Source organism: Trichosurus vulpecula, chromosome 4, assembly GCF_011100635.1.
Source record: "Trichosurus vulpecula isolate mTriVul1 chromosome 4, mTriVul1.pri, whole genome shotgun sequence".
In the NCBI taxonomy this organism is placed as follows: domain Eukaryota; kingdom Metazoa; phylum Chordata; class Mammalia; order Diprotodontia; family Phalangeridae; genus Trichosurus; species Trichosurus vulpecula.
The window spans coordinates 371303173-371325008 of NC_050576.1; the positions used below are offsets into that span (position 1 = coordinate 371303173).

The 21836-nt window shown below is 38.4% G+C and overlaps 1 protein-coding gene across 8 annotated transcripts in view; it reads right to left on the reverse strand.

Annotated features, from left to right (window-relative positions):
- The window catches only part of DOCK9 (dedicator of cytokinesis 9), a 226764-nt gene that overhangs the window by 186642 nt on the left and 18286 nt on the right, over window positions 1–21836 (reverse strand). For all 8 annotated transcript variants that reach the window (XM_036756911.1, XM_036756919.1, XM_036756916.1 and 5 more), the window contains exon 2: window positions 13618–13734. In XM_036756911.1, the coding sequence (XP_036612806.1) occupies window positions 13618–13734 (117 nt within the window). The remainder of the gene's footprint in view (window positions 1–13617; window positions 13735–21836) is intronic.

The following is a 21836-nucleotide window of genomic DNA, read 5'->3' on the forward strand; positions in this document are numbered from 1 at the left end:
AGGTTACAATGCTAGTAGTCAGTGGCAAGGCTAATAATCAAAAACCCAGTCCTTCTAACTTCTGGTCCGGTCTTCCTTCCATAATTAGTCATTTCTTCTCAAATGGATCTTCCTAAAGCACAAGTCTGACTATGATATACCCTGTCCCACCCCTTCCCACAGTCCCCATTCAGCTGAACTACCATGGCTTATATTACCTCCAAGACCAAATAAAGAAATCTTTTAAAGAAAGCCCTTTTAAAAAGCCTCTCTTAAATAAAGACCTTCCCTGATTTCAGAGAAACCTGGGATTTCAGAAAAACCTGGAAAGACTTGCATGAGCTTATGCCGAATGAAGTGAGCAGAACCAGGAGAATATTGTACACAGTAACAGCAACACTGTGCCATGAAACTTTGTTAGACTTAAAACAATTCCAAAAGACTCATGATGGAAAATGCCACCCACATCCAGAGAAAGAACTATGGAGTCTGATCTTGTGGAAGTGAATGTTGAAAACTGAAAATAAATTTACATTAAAAAAAAAAGAAAAAAAAAGAACTATGGAGTCTGAATGCAGATCAAAGCATACTATTTTCTCTCTCCTTTTTTTGTTTGTTTTTCTTTCTCGTGGTTTTTCCCTTTTGTTCTGATTCTTCTTTCACAACATGACTACCGTGGAAATATTATAAATTTGGTTGTGCATGTATAGCCTTTATCACATTGCATACCGTCTTGGGGGAGGGAATTTAGAACTCATAATCTTATAAAAGTGAATATTAAAAACTAAATACTAATAAATATATATTAATAAATAAATAAATATATGAAGCCTTTCCTGACACGGCCCCTTTCTGCCCTTCCATCTTCTTTCATCTCATTTACCTCCACATCTTCTTCCAGTCACCCAGCTGTCCCTTACACAAGATATTCCATTTCCTAACTAGGAACTTCTTCTCTCGCTGTCCTCCGTACCTGGAATTCTCTTCTTCTTCATCCCTATCTCCTGGTTTCCAAGGCTTTCTTCAAATACCAGCTAAAATCCTACCTTCTACAAGAAAGCTTTCCCTATCCCCCTGAATGCTAGTGACTTCCCTCTGCCATGATTTCTTCTTTGTACCTAGTTATATGCATGTTTTCTCCTCCATCAGACAAAAGCTCCCTGAGGGTAGGAATTGTTTTTGCCTTCCTTTGTCTCCCCAGTATCTAGCAGACAGTAGGTGCCCAATAAATAATTATTGACTTGACTTAAGAATTTTTAATACCTAGTCAGCATTATTTTCACATAGTTAGTACATATGTAAGCCAGCAGCAGCCACCGAACCATTCCTCCTTTTTGCCTTCTCCTCTCCCCTCCATCCCACTGTAAGGCAGGATATAAGAATGAACAAAAGAAACCTCCACCTCCTGTAACGCTCTGAGACCAGGGTGCGTGGATAGAAAAAAGTGAATAGGGATTTCCGGTGAGAAGATGCACAAGGGGCATAAAAATCTTCCAGAAGTTGTTGGCAGTGGGTGGAGGCCACAGCTGCCACGATACCTGCTAGGAGAGCCTGAGGCAAGCCAGGAACTGCAACAAATTCTGGAAAACATGATTACAATGGGAAGTAGGTAGAGTGGCTGAGAGTCAGGGTATGTTAGCAGCAGAGGGAGTCTTGGCCCCCAAGGGATGCAAGTATGGGGCAGGGGAGTTGCAATTACTACTGCACAGGTCCCAAGACCCACATAGCAGACCCTTTTGACTACCATACTTTTCTTTCTGGTCATATTACTCTCTTTCAGGGGACTACAACTAAATACTTCTGGGGAAAGAGGGATGAGAAATAGTACTCATCGGGAAATTGGGATTAATTAGCTACTTTCTTGCTAAGGAAACCCAAGTTAGAGTCTCCTTATTTGTTCTTTAAAAAGCCTTAAAATAAAACTGCTTTAAATTCAAAATCATAGTCGTTTCAGTTTCTTGCACCAAAGAAAATGAGTACCCCTAGGAATGAGCTAAAAACAAAACTGCTTATAATATTCCCTTAGAGACACCAGAAGAAGAGGCAAATGTGAGCCACAGACATCACGGAAAGTAATCATTATTGAAAGGACTCCAAGAATGTTGAAAACTACCTTTACATGTAATTGGGAAAAAACAAAATACAACTAAGAAATAAAAAAAGGACTCCAGCAAACGGTCTGCAGCAAAGGTGTCAAACTAGTGTCTGACTGGGGCAAAACTCCCAAGTGTGGCTTGAATCTGATTAAAATGCAGTTGATAGATGCTTAACAAAATAAACAAAAAGACAATAAAATAGATAATATTAATATGTGGTTTTCTAAGTCAATATGTGGCCTGCAGGAATCTGATTCTCTTGGAGTCTGACCCCACAGGTGTGTAGCTTACATCAACATTCTATGTATCAAATTTTATATGTACATCCTACTTTAGGAAGATACGCTTCCTCATATATCCTGTACTGAAAATTCTTCCTACTCTTTCTCTTTGTCTATCAGCATCACTTCAGTCTGCTCAAAGCTGCATTTCAACATCTTGGATGGCATCCAAAAATCTTATCTCAAACATATCAAATACAAAACAGATGTACAGCTCCTTCTCACTCATTTCCTTGCAGAGCCCAAGGACTACGAGTTCTGATTCTCTCTTCAATGACTCATGCATTTATTCAACAATATTTCTCCGATAAGACTAGGTGACCTATCAGGACTCAAGCAATATATCTAGGTTTGATCAAGGAACAATGAAAGGAACAGGAGTTGTTGTTTTTCAGAACATTTTAGCATTAATTTTTTAAAAGAGTATTTAGTAATCATGGAAATCAGCACATTATCTTCAAATAAACAACTTATTTTTAAAGAAAAGTAAAATGACTCTGATTAGTGACCTCACATGTTATGTTTCTTATTCTCTCTATATTCTTTCTTCTTTGGGAAGAGATGTTATTATTACTGCCACTGCAATCTACACATGAATGATTCCCAAATTCTTCTGTTCATTGAACAAATATTCCTTAAGGGTCTATTACTGAGATGGCTGTCAACATTGTGGTGTATGAGTGTCATGAAGACATACAAGAATTCACCCCCCTCCTTTCTTTGCAAAGTGAAGTACTATGGAGGTGGAACATAACATACACTGTCAAACTGGATGGATGTGTTTGTTAGTTGTGATAAATTGGTTTTTCCCCTCCACCCTATATTTTCTGTTTTAAGGGATAGCTCTTTAATGGGGGAGGGAGAAGACCACATTGGGAAATGAAGGAATTGTACAAACAAAAGACATAAATAAAAAACAATTTTTAAAGAAAGCCTGTGTAAGACCCTGCACCAGGAATTACCAGAATAAGGAAATACATGATACATGCCCTAGTGGTCTAGTAGACAAGATGTCGTGTGAAAGAGTAACTATTAAAAAGCATTATGAGATCTGTGCCATTGAGAGAGGTACAATACTTCTCCCCATTATTCTGAGAAGGCATCCATAGGCTTCACCAAACTGTCAAGGGACCCATAATAGACCCCCCCAAAAAAACAACAACAAAAAAGGTAAAGAATTCCTGCTTTAAATCTCTGATCTCTCTGATCTTCGTAAGGGAAATGACCAAAAATACAAAGGATGAGGATATTCCTCAAGAGATGTCTGTTGCTGCTGGTCTGGAATCTGTGTTCAGAAACCACTCTGGCCATCACACCATCCTATTCCTCCCTTCCTTAGGTCTAGGCTGATAGTACTGGTTTAAAACAGGCCAAAGCTGATTCTCTGCTTGGTCCAAAGTGGTTTCAGTTAATCACCTTATCTAAAGCCCCAAACATTCAATGAGCCACAAATACATTTCTTTTTTCTGCTTCATTTCTAATGAATAAAAGAATACTTTTCAAGTGTTTGGTTTAGATTCCCTCCTCATCACATAGAAGAGTTAAGAGAAGTCTTAGGAGTGGCCATTTCACATCTACTTTTTAAGGTTACGAAAGGAAAGAGAGGAGTGTGGTTTTTGTTTTTCAGTCGTGTTCTACTCTTCATGACTCCGTTTGGGGTTTTCTTGGCAAAGATACTGGAGTGGTTTGCCATTTCTTCCTCCAGCTCATTTTACAGATGAGGAAACTACGGCAAACAGGGTTAAGTGACTTGCTCAGGGTCACGCAGCTAGTAAGTATCTGAGATCAAATTTGAACTTGGGAAAATGAGTCTTTCTGACTCCAAGCCTGGCACTCTATCCACTGTGCCACCTAGAATACGACATATTGTCAGACTTTTTCGATATGTTAATTAATTTTGCAGAACTATTTATTACTCTTTTTAAATTCATCATAAAAGATTACTCTCTGAAGGAGGATTCAGTGGGAAATGCCAGTGATCATAAAAAAAGACATCAATAAAAATTATCTTATAAAGAAATGTCAATTTACTTACTTAACCAACATAAAAAAGTTTGTATTTGTCATCTGAAGAGGAATGCTTTTCATAGGATCATAGATCTAGAGTTGAAATGAACCTTAGATACCACAGTATCTAACACTCTCATTTTATAAATAAGGAAACTGAGACCCAAAGGAGTAAAGAGGAATGCTTTTCATAGGATCATAGATCTAGAGCTGAAATGAACCTTAGATGTCACAGTATCTAACACTCTCATTTTACAAATAAGGAAACTGAGACCCAAAGAAGTTAACGGATTAGTTCAAGGTCACACAATTTAGCAAATGGCAGAGCTAAGATTTGAATTAAAGTCCTGTGGAGTCCAAGTTCAGGGCTCTTCCCACAGCCACATGCTGCTTTATATCCATTTAATATAAAAATCTGTTAATCCTCATTAGGGAGGGCAGGTGACTTTGTAGAACTCGTTGCAGCTAGCAAATTTTTGTCAATTTTAAAGTTGCTTTATGCCTATCTTTCTTCATCTCATCAATGAGTTGTGAAAAAAGTTCTTTACCGTTTTGCTTAGTCTCTACTTGAAAGAAAAACTATACTCTAAAATTGGAATGCCATTTTTCTATTAAAACATCATCTAAAATAAAATTATATCAACAGTCTTGTGAGAGAGAAAATGTGGAATGGTGCTTAGAACACTGGAGTCATAGTCCTGGGTTCAAATTTAGGCTCTGCCATTTATTATAACCTGTATGACCTTGATTAGAAGCCGTTTAATTCTCTGAGTCTCAAAATGTGGGAGTTGAATTAAATTATTTCTAAGGCTCCCTCCAGCTCTTGGACCTAGGAACCTAAAATAATTTGGTGGCAAATTTCAACTCGGAAATTTTTTTCCCAGGATTTTGGGACATGTTCAATCCTGAACATTGAATAATATCCCAGAAACCACAATGGTTATTGAAAGTTATACTGCAGACTACTGAATTCCAAGAAAGAAACTTCGAGGAATTTATTTCTTAAAAAACCCCAACACTTTTCAATAAAACAGCTAAAGGAAAGCACAGAACTTTTTCTGAACACTATATCATAATATTCATATACAATAGCTCCACTGCTAATTTTCTTTTCAAAGGGACAGACCGGAATTGTGATTGGGAACTTCCAGGCCCTTTGTAAGTAGCAGGGCTTGGCTTCCTTTTGGGGTCAGTAGTTTTTAGACCATTATCAGTCTCATGTAAGTAGAAAAGGAAAAGAACTAGAGGAAAAATTAAAATCAGGATGTTATTTAAAGGGAAATGGGTTAGCCACATTTTTCTATACAATGTTGAGAGAATGTAACGATCCATATGAATTGAAATGTTTTCAAATGTGAATATTTTACAGGGGTCTCCGATGATCTTTAGTCTATACTGCGCTTTCTTGCTAATAATTATCATATTGATAATATCATCAAGGAGTACCATAAATGACAGGGCATATGAGTTATATATTCATCAACAACTGAATTCACACATATGTACCACATGTTGTAAACATATTTACATACACACACATATATGAAGAGAGAGAGGGAGAGTATAGAAATCTCAGAGTAGCACACTCCTTTTTATTAAAAGCTCAAAATCATCCTCAGGCTAAAATACATGATATTCTATTCCCTCTTAGTTTATCCAGGATATTACAGTTCAATTTTAAATCCATAAGTGGTATCCCTAAAGTCACTCAAACCTAAATCCATCTTTATATGGACTCTCCATCATAACTATATTGTAACTAAGCATGCCAACTTTGCACACCTAGTCATTTCCAAGCATCTATAATGGTCCAATATACAAGAACTAGACAAGTATGAGGCAGGGGGCCATCTGACTGATCACAGAAGCTGTACATGATAGATTTGCAGTTTCATATGCAATCATCTTTTTATTATAGTGTGTTATGGAAATGCTTGTTTTGTTCTGAGAATTGAAAATAAAATAATTTTCTAATCCAAATATAAATAAATAAAACAGGGCTAAAAATCATAACCAATAGCCTCTTCAATTCACTGCAATGCAAGGGAAAAGGTATCATTTGGTAATGGGCCCTTTCAAGAGAAAAGGTGTAAGATTTGAGGCCAGCAGTCTGATACACAGTAGAATATGCTGGGTCTTTGAGATCAAATTAAAAGGTAAAAATCCTGGCTGGTACATTCAGCTTTGATCAAGATTCCCCCGTCAGCTGACAATCCAACTTGTCTAATTTGTTCTATGTTCAGGCCAAAGGAGTACCTCTGCCATCTGGGATATTTAGGCTCAACGAATGCTCCCGAAATATAAGTTTTTAGGTGAGAACCATCACATATTATGAGATCAAAATTTTTTAAAGTGCTGCTTCAAAACCCAAGGGTCATCAGATCGTAGATTTAAAGTCATAAGGGCATTTAACAATTATCTCACACAACTCCATCAATTTACAAATGGAGTAAAATGAGGTCCAAATAGTTTAAGTGAATTACCTAATGTGACACCAGTAAGTAGCAGACCAGGCAATCAAACCTAGACTCTCTGACTACAAATTTACCACCCCCCCTTTTTTTTCTTCCTGTGCCACCTCTCGGTATTATCTCTTTTACTTCAGAAAATATCTAATCACCACTGATCTATACTCTATAACAACATATTCTTACTCTTAACAGATGTTCTCTAAATGGAAGTCCCCATTTACATTAGAACAAAGGTAACTGATGCTCATAATGATGAGCTTTGTGAATTCCTTCTGAATCAAATAAGAAGGAAAACTGTATTTAATACAGATTTGATAGCCTTCAAATCAATCAACACAAAATTATAAAAAAACCTACTATGGAGCTGTGTGTCATAGAAGTTAAGCATAAAACATGGATAGTCTCTGTCCTTGATTGAGGAGCCAAGGATGTAGTTGGGGTACAAAACCAAAATATATGCAACAATTAGACAATAAGATAAGAAAGAATATACATATATATGTGTGTATATATATATATATATAAAACTAATAAATTAGGTGAAACAGGAGATAAATGATTAAGGTCAGAGAAGATGAAGGTATTAATGGGAGCTGGTGTAATCATGGGAAGTTTGACAAGGTGGGGTGGGAAGTGAGTATCAGTAGTAGTACATGAAATGAGGAGGGTATTCCAGGCCTTAGACCTAGTGAACCAGTACAAGTGATGGTGGGTGTCACTAAGAGCAGATTGTCACTAAGGGTGACAATGAACACAGCATAAATGAGGGAGTTCAAAGGCTCTGGTCTCTTTCAATCCTGGCTCAGTTCTCCAGCCTAGGGCCCGGGAGGCCTGACTCAGGCAAGATCTGGCCACCAGCCTCCTGACTTCCAGGGATCCTGCCCCAGGGCATTCTCCCTTTAAGCAAGACCCAGACATCCATGTGCCTCCCACTTTCTTTAGTCTCCAGGGCATTCTCCAGCTCTGAGGAACCGGGATAAGATCTCTTTACCTGCTGCCTGCTAGGACCTTCTACTAACTTGGCACCTGTCTGCTGTCAAGACTGGCCCCCTGGAGTCCCATCAGGTACAACATCAACATCTACTTTTCTCAAGAGAGGACCCTGAACAGTTTAATCAAGTACCTTTCTCACTAGACTTATCTCCAACCCCTAATACTTTACTCGGACTTATTCCTCAAAGGTTAGCATACTCTGACCCTCCTCATACTCTCCCTATTCCAGTGATTCTTAAGCCCTGGCTATCAAGGTGCAAACCTCTATTGCTCATCCCCAACTGACCACCCCCTTAACTCTATCCGCCTGTTCGACTTCAGAACTTGAATACTTGATCCATAATTAACAAAATTCCTTTCATCTTAAAACTCTCTGTTTCTCACTAGATTATCTGGCACTTAATGAAATCTGTCTTTTTCCTGATACCACTGCTTCTTCCACTACTCCTAGTACTGCTTTCACCTTCACTCATAACACTCCCCACCAAAAAAAAACTTATTTGCCACAGTGGATGGGGCTGAATACTCCTTGCTTCCAGACTGTCCTTTCATCTCCATCAATAAGGAACACTCTCCACACCAACTCTTGCCTTCATACTCAAGAATTTTAAACATCAATACTGATGTACCTTCAAATAACCTAATTTGTAGTTCAAGACTCAATCCACATGATCAACTCTTGGTATCAAGTATTCTACTTCCATATCCGAATTAACTAACTCTGAAATTCCCTCAGTCTGACCATAATTTTTTCCCCTCTTTTTACAAACCCTAACCCCGTTCTTTGTCCTCTCTGTGACTTCCATTCTCCCCAACACTCAAGTTCTTTCTCAGCCTTCATCCCTGAAGGGGCTATATTCTTTCCTATCTCAACCCCTTACTGAACCAGTCCAATTCTACATCATTCTCTGCTCTCAGATCACTACCTTCTTGTTCTATCATTGACCATGCCTTGACAAACCCCATTCCTGGATCATTCCAACCATCGGCTTCTTTGTTCTTATTCAAGTGCTGCTGCATGTGGTTGGAGAAAATGCACTACAGAAAATCACAAACCACTACAAATATATGTTATCTTATCTCAGCTGGGCTGGAGAACTCCAGAAGAAGACTTGAAAGAAGCCAGAGCCTTTGAGCTCCCTCATTTATGCTGTGTTCACTGCTACTCTCAGGCCATCATTCACGTTGGTTCCTAGGTCTATGATCGGTAACATGGCAATTACTCTATTCTTCCCTAATGAATTTTCTATTCCATTACCCATAGTGGCTGCTCCAAACCTTTTAATCTCTCACGAAGTTTCTCCCTGTACCTCTACCATATTTGTTGAGGACTTCATCTTACACTTAACTAAAAAAAATTGAGGTCATTCAGTAGAGGTCGCCCTTTTTCCCTCCTCAAATCCACCTTTTACAAGAGGCCTTTCCTGGTCTCCTTAACTGCCAGTGCCTGAGATGACCTAATTTGTTCTGTATACATCATTGTGTACATATTGTCAGCATGTTGTCTTTCCCAGTAGAAGGAGATCTCTTTAGGACAGGGAGTGTTTTTGCCTTCCTCTGAGTCTCCAGTGCTTATTACAGTACCTGGCATATAGTAAGCACTTAGTAATTTTCTTTTTTACTAATTCTTTGCAATCCAGCTATACACACATTTCTTCATCAATATGACAATTCTCAATCAATAAGAAAACTCGACTGATTCTAGTACTTCAGTCCTTTACTGTACTAATAAGAGAATTAATTTATAAATGTTCTGAAAAATATAAAAAACTTCCCTCTTCCTCTTTTTTACTGTATGCTTCTTTATCTACCGATTAGAAAAGCTGTGAAGCATTTTTCCTGTTCCCTTTTGATCCTTTTCTACCATAAGATACTTTTTTCCACACAAATCCCCACATAACTAGATCAATGACTATCTTAATGCATATCTTACAAGCAAGATAGGTTGCCCTCTATTTAAAAGTCCGACCAGATCAATTGAAAGTCTATAGTAATGAGAACTAACTCAAGCCCTGTTCATCTCTCGTTAAACATACATCTCATATTTTCCCTGAACAATATTTCATCCTCTCCTAAATTTATACCTTAATTTAATAATTAAGCATATTTGGCAGAGACAGTGTGTATCTCTATATTCTTTACAACATCTAGCATCTGTTTAATTAATGAAATTTTAATTCAGTACAGTTGAATTAGCCCCAATCATGCATACAATAGTAAGCAGCTTGAGGCCAAGGTGGACACAAAAGCCGCCTGATTCCTTGATGTTCAGGGCTCAGTCCATTCCCTTTTCTATTTTAAGTGAATTGCTTTCTTTGACCTACCCCTAAGATTAAAAAAAATCCCCTCAAGTAAAAGTAGTTAGCTAAGGAAGCTGATCCTATCATGCTAAATTTTCTGTCTACTCAGCTCCTTTAATTACTGTAATAATTTAGTTAAGACTACAGGGGCTCTGCTGATGCTTTGAAAAATGCAGGATCTCATGGATGTGGGCAGATCACAACCTCTCCACACTTCATCATGAGCTATCTTACTGATGGAGTCCTAACAGAGCTGCCCCCAGTCCCAGTATTCTAACTTCAAGGCCCACTGTAACTAGCTAGCACCCCCCACCTCCCCCATCAATGTCCTAACTTCTTCATATATGCCTCACTGCTCACTAGAACAACAAGTGTGTTCATGAACTCATAGTTCTCACAGAAACAGCAGGTGTGTGTGTCCATGTGATGGGAACCCAGCCACTGCCTCTACCTAGCTACTGCCCCCAGACCCATTCCCACAGAAACAGGTGTATTCTTATATTCCATCACAATCACATCATCCATCTAGCCCAAGACAGGACCACAACACCTAACTTTCTATCTTGACCAGACAGGACCACAATAACTAGCAAATTGGAGGGCAGAATGACCAGAATGTTTAACCACCGAACCAAAGATGGGACCCCTCCTCCATCACCTAATCCCTTAACAAACTCCTCCTGCCTTTTTAATATTAATCATATTCCTATATTCTGCGTAAATTTTGACTGTGTAATAAGAATCTTTACCCTATAAAATCCATCTTGCTTTCTCTGAAGCTGCTGGTTCCTCTTGGAACCTAGTCAGCTTCATGAGAGGCGTCAATCTCAATAAATGCCTATACTTGGATTAGAGGTGGTCTGACTCTGTCTTCGAGATGGTTCCACCACAACACATCATGAAGTCACAACAATTTTTGGCCCTACGTACGCAGAGACTAAACTTCAATACTACTCCGTATTTTCCCATGACCCTACATATTTCTTATTGTCATTTTTCCAAAAGGAGAAACAGGTATGGCATCGTGGATAGAAAATGGGCCCCATCATCCCTTTGCTACATACTAGTTATGAGACTCTGGAGATGTCAGAAATTGTCTCAGTGCTCTGGGCAACTCTCTAAAATTGTAGGTTGAAGAGAGGGTGCCCACCTCCATTCTTAAGAAGGAACTTTCTCACCAGGAAGTAACCTACACCAATGAAATCCCATGCTTGGGTCCTATTTCCTCAATGGAGAAACAACCTACTGCCATGGAGGACTTCCTCCCTTAATAAATAACTGCCCTCATGTCATACCTCACTCACTTTCTTTTGTCATACATATCCCCACCGATGTTATTTCTCCTACTTCTTCCACACAACTTGCCATTAGAAGCACGAAACACTGTTAACATGAACCCTTGGAGAGCACTTGGCACCTTGTAGGAAATGAATAAGTTTTGGTGACATGAATGGACAAATAAGCATCATACACCCTGTTACACCTATGCACTGCCTTTTAGTTTCTTTCTCTGATGTGAATTCTTCCGAGATCATGATGGTGCCTGCTTCACAGAGACACAGCAGCATCCCTGAGAGAACAAGAAAGTTCTCAGGTTGTTAGAGAGTTAAGCTACTAATTTGATACCACTGAGAAACTCAGACACCTTCAATGTATATAGAAGAATTCATGATACCCCTGAAACCAACCACTACTCTAATAAAACCCTATTTGAAATTATCATGGTTGAAAGAGGGGCAGTGTGGTATAGAGGATAGAGAGTTGGCCTTGGAACCAGGAAGATGTGGATTCAAGTCCTACCTTTGACACATACTGGCTTTGTGATCCTAGGAAAGTTATGTAACCTCTCAGTACTCCAGGCAAATCTAAGACTATAAATTGCATAGAAGATACAAAACTGCATTGGTAAAAGGAGTTTCTTCATCAAGGGAATTCCATACATTTGCGAAATCCCAGGGCCAGACCTTACTCCCTATTTTACAATTGAAAATTTGGGTTGAAATATATAGTCCCTCATTTTGAAGAAAACTAGGAAAATGAGAAAAAACAGCACCCATTTTTAGTGAGAGAAGGTGGAGGGTTTGTGTTTCTGTCAGAGGCACGCCTGGTACCTGACATCTCCAGAGCAGTAGTTAATATGTAAAATGCCTATGAGCGTTTTTCATGTAATTTCAACCAGCTACTTCTGCTGTGTTCAGTAACAGGTAGGTCCTGTGTCTCCAGGGATAAAGATGATACTCAATTATTCTTCTCGCTTCTTAAACACTTGCATCACAATCCCTTCCCAAAAAGAACTTGGTGTTCTAGATTTGCAAAATTAAAATGGTTTCTAGAGAATCCATTTTGTTGCAGTATAAAAACACACACTCTAAGGCCAGTCATGTTCAGTGAACCTCGAGATAACCTTTAGTTTCCACAAAGGCCTCCACAGGAAAAATATGTCAACATTTAGTATAATTTGTAGTAATCCGTTTTTACTGTGCGAATGTAACACGAACCTTGCCAAATTTACTGGCAAAAAAACCTGTCATTTTTCAGCTTTCCACTTGTTTTCTTTTTGCTATGTGATATTATTTTGTGAGGTAGTTTTAAAAATATCCAGTTCATAATAAATTCAAAAACTATTATCACTAGAAAGAGTTCTCTGGGAGAATTTTCCCATTAACAGTGAATCATGTTACCAAAGATTTTTTCCCCCCATCAGGAAAGTGATAAGTTTATTTGCATACTTTAATTCTATAGAGAGGCAAAATAAAATTGTGCTCTTTCTTTGTTAAACATCCTAACCCTTGGATTGTAAAACACAGGCTTCTAAAATTGCTTAGAACCCATTAATGATTCTGTCTCTCCTAGGGGAACTTGAAAGTAGCATTTTCCAGACTTTTTCTGTGAGAAATTTTTAATTGATCAATCTACCGACCATTTTAAGGGCCTACCATGAAGATGCTATATCCTAGTAATATTTTTCCTATTAATATCATCGTAAATTTAGAGGGGGGAAATTTAACAAGTCATCTAATCGATCCACTCCCCAATGCATTTTACAGATGAGAAAATTGTATCTCAGAGGTTAAGTGACTTGCCCAAAGTGATACAGGTGGGTGAAGTGACAGAAAGTGGGGATTGAAACCCAGGGACTCTCATCCAAAGTCAGTGTTCTTTCTACCCTGCCTCTTCACCTTGTAATTTGTTCATAATCCCTTGGATAGGTATACTTAGGTTTGCCATACTCATACTATTAGCAAAATCAACCCCCATAGAGCAGGTTGGAAATATACTACTATCTGCATATTACAAACTGTCTGCCATTTTATTTTTATCATGGCTAAGAGACTTCAAAAAGGAAGAAAAAAGTCCAAAGCAAAACATTCATCCAGTAGAAAGAGTTAAATTGAATCCCTGAATTAAAAGGCAACAAATGTCTTTATATCCTACCAATTATCTCTAAAGACCAATCACATGATTTCAAAGGATAGGAAAATCCAGTTACCTGAAAGTCATCATAAGGAAAGAGCAGCATCTCCCGTAAACCATCGTTCAAAATTTGAGTCTTCTTCTGGACAATGACATTTTCATAGTCGAGCGGCTCAATTAGCTTTGGTTTTGCCTAGAAAAGAAACCAAATAATACAGCTTGCTTTAGCACCTGGAGTTTCCTAAGTAAGGACAATTCATTGAACTATGGAATATACCATCTACACATTTTTCTTTCAAGAGGAAAATAAATCCCTAAAAAACCCATAATTCTCTGTTTGAATGCATAATCTATGAGTAGGAAAACATTAGGATGAATAGTAGATAATCTTATATTTTAAATTGAAAGAGAACTTGACTTTTGATGACATTCATTCATGTTTTATATACCATAAACAAAAGTTAAAAAAAAGACCAGGAGCACAAGCATAAATGTGTTCTATTTATTCAACTTCTCAATCAGTTCTCCTATTTGTCCACTACTCTCTATTTCCATCACTGCCACCCTACTATAGAACCTCATAACCATCCTCTTGGGCAGTTAAAGTAGTCACCCAATAGGTTTTCCCATTCTTGCTATCTTCCCTTTAAACTATCCTTCATATAGTCACCAAAATAATCTTTCACTAGATTTCAAACTATGTAGAGGGGAATGAGGCATAAGAAGACTGGAAAGGTAGTAAGAGGCCAGGTTATGAAGGTATTCAAAGCCTTCCACAACCTTACCCTTATCTACCTTTTCAGCTGTTTCTCTCACTCTTCCCATCTACACAGGTGAAACAGTATAAGAGGTCATCAGGGAAACATAGGACAGGAAAAGTAGATGGACCAGTCATGTTACAAGAGCTGGGGATAGCATATGGACAGCTGAGGTACTTCACTGGTTCCCATGGGATGTCAAGAAAAAGACAGAAAGATTCCCTTGCAAGTTGGGCAGTCCTCCTCACGCAGACCTGCACATGGAAAAGAGTTGAACAGGACAGACAGACAAGGGCTGGCTAGGATCTTCCTCTCTGAAAGGAGCAGTGGCATCCAAAAAAATCACAGATCCATGAGAAGGAGCATTAAAATATACTCCCTCACTTCCCCACTACCACCCTACTCCAACGTTAGCCAAGCTAGTCTTCCCAGAAAAGGCCTGGAGTACTTCCGAGCTCATGTGCCCCAGCTCATGCCCTTCTCCCTTCCACCTTCTTTATCTGTCTTTCCTGTCTTTCAAGACCTAGCTCAAAATGCAATCCCAGTAGGTTATAATTGACTAAGAGTTAAAAAACATGGGTTAAAATCTTTGCTCTGACATTTCTGGTTCTGTGACCATGGGTTAGTCACTTTTCTCACCTGTAAAATGGAGATAAAACATTCCCAACAGATAAATGGCCAAAAGCCATGAACACAGTTCTCAAAGAAACAAACTTTTAATAACTCAGTTGAAAAACTGTTCGAAGTTTCTAATAATCGGAAAAAACCCAAAAAACTTTAGTTAACCACTTCTGACATACAAAAAATCAACAGTGATGAAGTTATGAGGAAACAGACCCCTATGACACTACTAGTGGAGCTATAAATTGGTATAATCTTTCCAGAAAATGACCTGTCAACACACAATAAGAGTTACGAAACGGATCATGCTTTTCCATTCACTGATCCTCCTGTTAGGACAGTATCCTGAGAATGTGAGTAAAAGGTGGGGAGAGATCTAGCTGTACAAAAATATTTATACTGGCCTTATTTGTAATAGCAACAACAAATTAGGGAATACTGGATAACTTTGTGCTACATCACTTTATTGTTATACTATAAAAATGACAACATAAAGGATAGGAAGAAACTGGGAAATGATTATACTAAGCAATGGGGACACTGACCTTGACCATGACGAACCTGACAAAGACACAGGGGAAAAAAAGATCGATTGGAAAACAATATGGAAGCATATGAGATGTTAGTGTTACCATCTGGTTAAATCTACTCAAATTGATGCAGACAGATAGAAAGATAGATTCTTATCAAGTTTGGTATTTATGGTTTTATATATGACTTTATTCCTCATTTTATTTTAGTTGATAGTTATGATAAAAAATTATTTAAAAAAAATTAAATAGATTACAATACCTACTTTACATAGTTGTTGCGAGGAAATGTCTTTGTAAACCTTAAAGATAGACATAATCGGTCAGTCAATAAACATTTATTAAATGCCTACTATGTGCCAGGCCCTGTGCAGAGTACAAGGAATACAAAGAAAAGCAAAAGACAATGTCTGTTCTCAAGGAACTCACAGTCTAATGGGGAAGACAATATGAAAACAATTATATTCATACAAGATATAAATAGGATATACTGGAAATAACAAACAAAAAGAAAGGCACTAGAATTAAGGGGGATCAGGAAAGGCTTCCTGTAGAAAGTGGGATTTTAGCTGGGACCCTAAGGAAGCCAGGGAGGTCAAGAGGTGGAAATGAGGGGGATGGAGGACATTCCGGACTTGGAGGACAGACTTGTGATTTCATTTGTTTAGAGCAGGGGTGGGAAACCTGTCGCCTCAAGGCCACATGTGGCCTTCTTGGTTCTTGGGTGTGGCCCTTTGACTGAGTCCAAGTTTTACAGGACAAATCCTTTTATTAAGGGGCTTTGTTTTGTGAAGTTTGGATTCAGTCTAAGGACTACATTTGAGGACCTAGAGGGCCACATGTGGCGTCGAGGCTGCAGGCTCCCCACCCCTGGTTTAGAGCTTCCTCAGCCAATGTAGGCCAGTGCCTTCTCTATCAACTCAGAATCTTAGAAAATTGCTTAAGAACTGAGAGGTTAAATCACTCACCCAGAGTCATAGAGCCAGTACAGGCAAAGACTGGACTTATACCCAAGTTTTCCTGACTCTGAGGCCAGCTCTCTAGTAGGCAACATGGCTTTTACAGAAACTATAGCAATTTCTCTGTTTTCTACTTATAAAACTCCCTGAGGGCCGGGACTCCATCTTGTACATCTTTGGTGGCCCTCACTATACTTGGCACAGAGCTTTGCACGCCTTAAGTGTTTCATAAATATTTGTATCTACCTGCCTCTTTCCCCAGTGAGAGCCCTTTTCTTGCCTAACTAAAACTCTAAAGAAAAATTCTCCACCAAGAAAGTTTCTTGAATAAATGGGTAGCCTACAATTAATACTGCAGATGCAAAAGTTTTCTAGTTAACTCTTTCACATGAATCCTATATTCCCCTCTTCCATTCACTCTTCATTAAAAAAAAGCTATATGTCCCAATGGGGGGTTGGGAGTTGGCCCCTGAGTGTAATGAAATCATTAAAGAAAGCAATTATTGAAAATAACATGGTTACAAAAAAGACTTCCTTATAAAAATATTAATACTTTGTTCTAATCAAATGGTCACAAACTTAAATAATAACTTAATATGAAGATAAAAATCCCATACTAAATATTTTGATCTCTCTCCCTCCTCCTCCTCCTCTTCCTTCTTTTTCTTCTTTCTCTCCCCGCCTCAACTATTACTGTCACTTCTGCAGCAGACAATCCCTAAAGCTCTGACAAATTGGGTTGCTTTCTACCAACTTTGAAAAACTTCACACTTCTAGTTTTAAATCCATAATTTGTTTTTGTATTTGTTCCCTCAAATTTTTTTCGAGACAATTTCACTCATCAAACCTGTACAATTTGTTATAATAATCTGAACAGTCAGAATGATCCAGTTAAGAGATAAGGAACAGAAAATCTAGCCCTTACTTAGCAACAGGGGGGCTTCTTCCTCTCTACTTGAATACAGAGTTGCCTGACAGCCAATTCCCATCTGAAAATAACCAGAAAACAAAAAAGACTAGACTATACACTTATGTCAAAAAATTTGCTCTCGGTGCAAAGGCAGATCACTCATTTTATGACTGAATTGTAATATCCTTACTAGGAACTAGCAGCATGAGAAAAGTGTCTTTTGAGTCCAGGAAAGTGTCAAATGTTGAAAACTGCCAGTTGCTAGAATGAAGCTACAGCACATATGGGGGGGAGGGGATACCAACTAGTCGTACTGGTAGCAGCTGTCAAATGTTGGGTATAAGACTGCTCCACAGGACTCTTAGATCCTATTAAATACAAGGCTTTCTATTTTATAAAGTTAATCTGTCACATAACTCTCTAAATTTGGGACACTCCTCATTGAATCTCTGCTAGCAAGGAATATCTAAACTGTTTTCATCATTAAAAATGTAGGGGATGTTTTGGAAAGTCTCCCAATATGTTAATAAGGAATATTCCTTTATCGAGTAAAGTTATTGATCAGCTATATTGAGTAGATACTGGAGGGAGTACAAGACACATAAAAACCAATAAAATTTAGTTGATGAGTAATATCTATCGGGTAAGATTATGGACTAAAAATGTTAGTTAGGAAATGACCATGGGATCGTAGATCTAGAGATTGAAAGGTCCTCAGAGGCCTGCCTAGTCTAACTCCATCATTTTAGAGAGGAAGAAAGAGGGGCCGGGGGATAGTGCTTAGCCCAAAGAGCTATTAAGCATCAGGGAATCATAATAATAATAGCTGTGTTGCTGTTGAATCATTTCAGTTGTTACTCTTTGTTGACCCCATTCGAGGTCTCCTTGGCAAAGATAATGGAGTGGTTTGCCACTTGCCCAAGGTTACACAGCTAGTAAGTTGTCTGAGGCCAGACAGATTTGAACTCAGGTCCTCCTTACTCCGGGACCAGCACTCCATTCACTGCACCAGCTGGCTGCACTTATTTAGCTCCATACTATACCGTAAGCTCTTTAAAGGGCAGGAGCCCAATCTCCTCATTTGTAAAATGAGGGGGCTGGGTTAGATGACCTTGAGGGTTCCTTCCAGCTCTAAATCTATGGATTTATGTAAATGGTCTTGGACAAGCCACATCACTTCTCTACTCCTCAGTTTCTTTATCTGTTAAAATAAGGGAGCTGAACTACATCATCACCTTTCTATGACCTATTCTTATATTATAAAAAGAATTAAGTGTTGATGTTATAGGCCTACTTACCACTTCCACACACAAAATGCTTTTTTTTCCAACTCAGTTTAAACAATCATGCATTTATTAAGCACCTACTGTATGCAAAGTACTGGGGTTACAAAGATAAAAGGTTTGTAAATAGGGCAAAGGACGAATAAAATGTCATTACTATATAGTCAATAAATAGTTCATTGTATTATACTATTAGACTATTATGCATTAGACTTAATTATATGTATTATAATATTATGTATTATACTATTAGACTATAGATATTAGACTATTATGTAGTCACTACATTTATTAAGTATCTACTATGTGCCAGGCACTTGTACTAAATACTGGCATTACAAAGATAAAAAATTTGTAAGTAAGGCAAAGGATAAATAAAATATTACTACTACATATCAGGCAATAAACATTTATTAAGCACCTAGTATGTACCAGGCACTGTGCTAAGTACTGGGATTACAAAGATAAAAAATTTGTATAAGTAAGGCAAAGGATAAATAAAATATTACTACTACATATCAAGCAATAAACAGTTATTAAGCACCTACTATGTGGCAAAAGACAGTCCCTGTCTTCATCAGGGCAGACAGAGAAACACAAAACTTAGAAGAGGGGAGGGATAGCAGTCCAAAAAAAAGGGAGAATATTCAAGAAAAAAAGGAATGAAGAGTTAAGCGTGAAGAATGATGATGATGATAGATGATACTGATATTTCACTTTAAGGTTTCAAAGGGCTTTACATATATCATCTCATTTGATCCTCACAACAACCCTGGAAGCCAAATACACCAGGCATTATTTTCCTCATTTTGCACGTGGGGCTTACAGAGGTTAAGACATTTGCCCATGTTATTGTTCGTCCTTAGTTCTCGAAGAGAACCATGGCACCAGGAGAGTAATGTCATGACATGAAAGTGAACTGGATTTAAGTGAGGCAGGGCTGTGCAAAGTCACCAGCCTCACTCTCTCCTTCAGAGCCTTCTAGGTCCAGTGGCAAGATACAGATCAGGACGACTAGAGACGGCCCTGCTTTGCCCATGATCGCATAGCTGGTAACTGTTGGGAACAAGAATTAAGGTCCCTCCTGACTAGTTCTGACATTCCTTCCCACTACAACCTTCTTGCCAAGTATATAGACAGAAGATATATTCAGTATTCCAAGGCAGCCTGGAAGGGAAATTGGTAGCAAAGGGTCAAGGACCCCTGGCTTTGAAGGAGTGCCTCCACAGCATTCTGAAGATAAAATGAATGTGATCAAAGGGATAGATGAGAAGGATGGCTTTGAGCCTTGATAAAAGGAACACCAAAGCTTAAGTGAGGAGTGCCCTTCATCGTAGGTCAAATATTTACACACACAGACGCAAACACGATCCAACCCACCAGCTCCCCGCCCCCCCCCATCACCACTTCCTGGAAAAAAAAAAGACCAACAGTACACTGAACCCTCAGTGCCCTGAGCACACTAGAGCTTTGACAGGCACCCAGAGAGGACGATTCTAAAATGTCCTGCCAATTAATTACTCTTTTATAATCTTTGACTTTTCTCCAACTATCATTCATTTCCCCCTTTCAAATCTATTTGCTGCTCTTGGTCGGGCTACATGATACTCATGAGTATAAAATGTTCAGATTCTAAATGAAATCAATTTCCAGGGTATCACAACTCTGGGAAAACTACAGATTCCCTCAGACAACACCAGACAGGCTATGTCCGACACATTCAATCGTTCAACCATTTTGGCTGTGTGTGAAAAGCCAACAGACATGTGTGACAGCTATGATTTACTCATCAACTTAAGTGAAATTCCTCAGACTTAACCATTCTTCTGACAAGCTGACTTGCCCATAAAACTTCTATATTTGGCCCAATCACCACCTTCTCTTACTTCCCTCCATTTCTCATCTCCAACAAGGCACAGATAGGCTGAAAATGCTAAAGCTGTTGTTTTCAACACAATTCAATCAATCATGCAATTTATTAATCACCTATCACGTACACGACACTGGATATACAAAGACAAAAATAAAAGTGGCCTTCCTCACAAGGTCAACTTTTATTGTGGAAGCGGAAAAGGGAACAACATTTACTCCTACAAGTGGAAAGGAGCTAGCAAATATGATGGATATTTGTTTTAAAACATAAGAAGGAATAAATGCTCAGCTCAACAGAGCTACAAATTTCTTTGATCATCCCATGGGATTACAAATTCAATCAGGTTTTTCAAGCTGGGGTAATATCCCTCGCTATTTTAAAATACAAATCTTTTTCATTTCATATGGAAACAATACAAGTTAGAATGACTCCTGAGCTAATTAGTATCCAAACTGTGGTCATATAAAGAGAGAACTTCTTCTTCTTGTTGTTTTGGTTGATTTTTTATTTCTGAAGTGGGATGATATCTTGACATTTGAGTGAATTTTATTTAAGTGAGGCAGATTTGCACGAAGTCATCAGCCCCAGTCTTTCTTCCAGAGTCACTGAAGTCCATTGGCAAGGCAAAAGTGATGGTCTGGCATGCAGTGAATGACCTTAGCATCTTGGATGTCTGACCAAGCTCTAAGTGCTCCACTTTAGCCACCTTCATGGCCGTTAGAATAAATGGAGAAGAGAGAATTTCTGAAGGTAGTTACAGATGGTGATGAGTCCATGATGTCTGACTGAATTAATATTGGTCTGACACCACACATGTATGTGTGCTCTCTCTCTCCCTCTGTATGTATATATAAATATGCATATGTCTGTGTATATACATATATATATATATATATACATACACATATAGACATATATAGATACACACTCTCAACAATTCTAGAAGTACTAAGTTCTCAAGAGTGGCTGCCTCTGGATGGGAACCTTCCACTCCAAATGATTAGTATTGAATGTACAAGTCAAGTCATGTAGTGATAGGAGTGGGAGGGGGAGAAACCACTCCAAAAGATATGTTCCTTTCCTCCATCCCCGAAATGATGGGTAAGCATGAGAAACAAGGAAGAGAGGCAGACACTCTCTGTGACTAGAATATAAACTCTCTGAGTAGGGTTGTTTTAATTTTCATTCTGAATCCTTAGCACCTAGCATACAGTAAGCATTTAATAAATTCTTTCTGATTGAGTGCTAGCTTGACTCTGAAAATGTCCCCTTCCATATATTCTGGTCATGCAAACTCAGATATGGAATGGAGACCATGTTGCAGAGGACCACAAGGCTAAAAACCAGAGATCACTAAGATG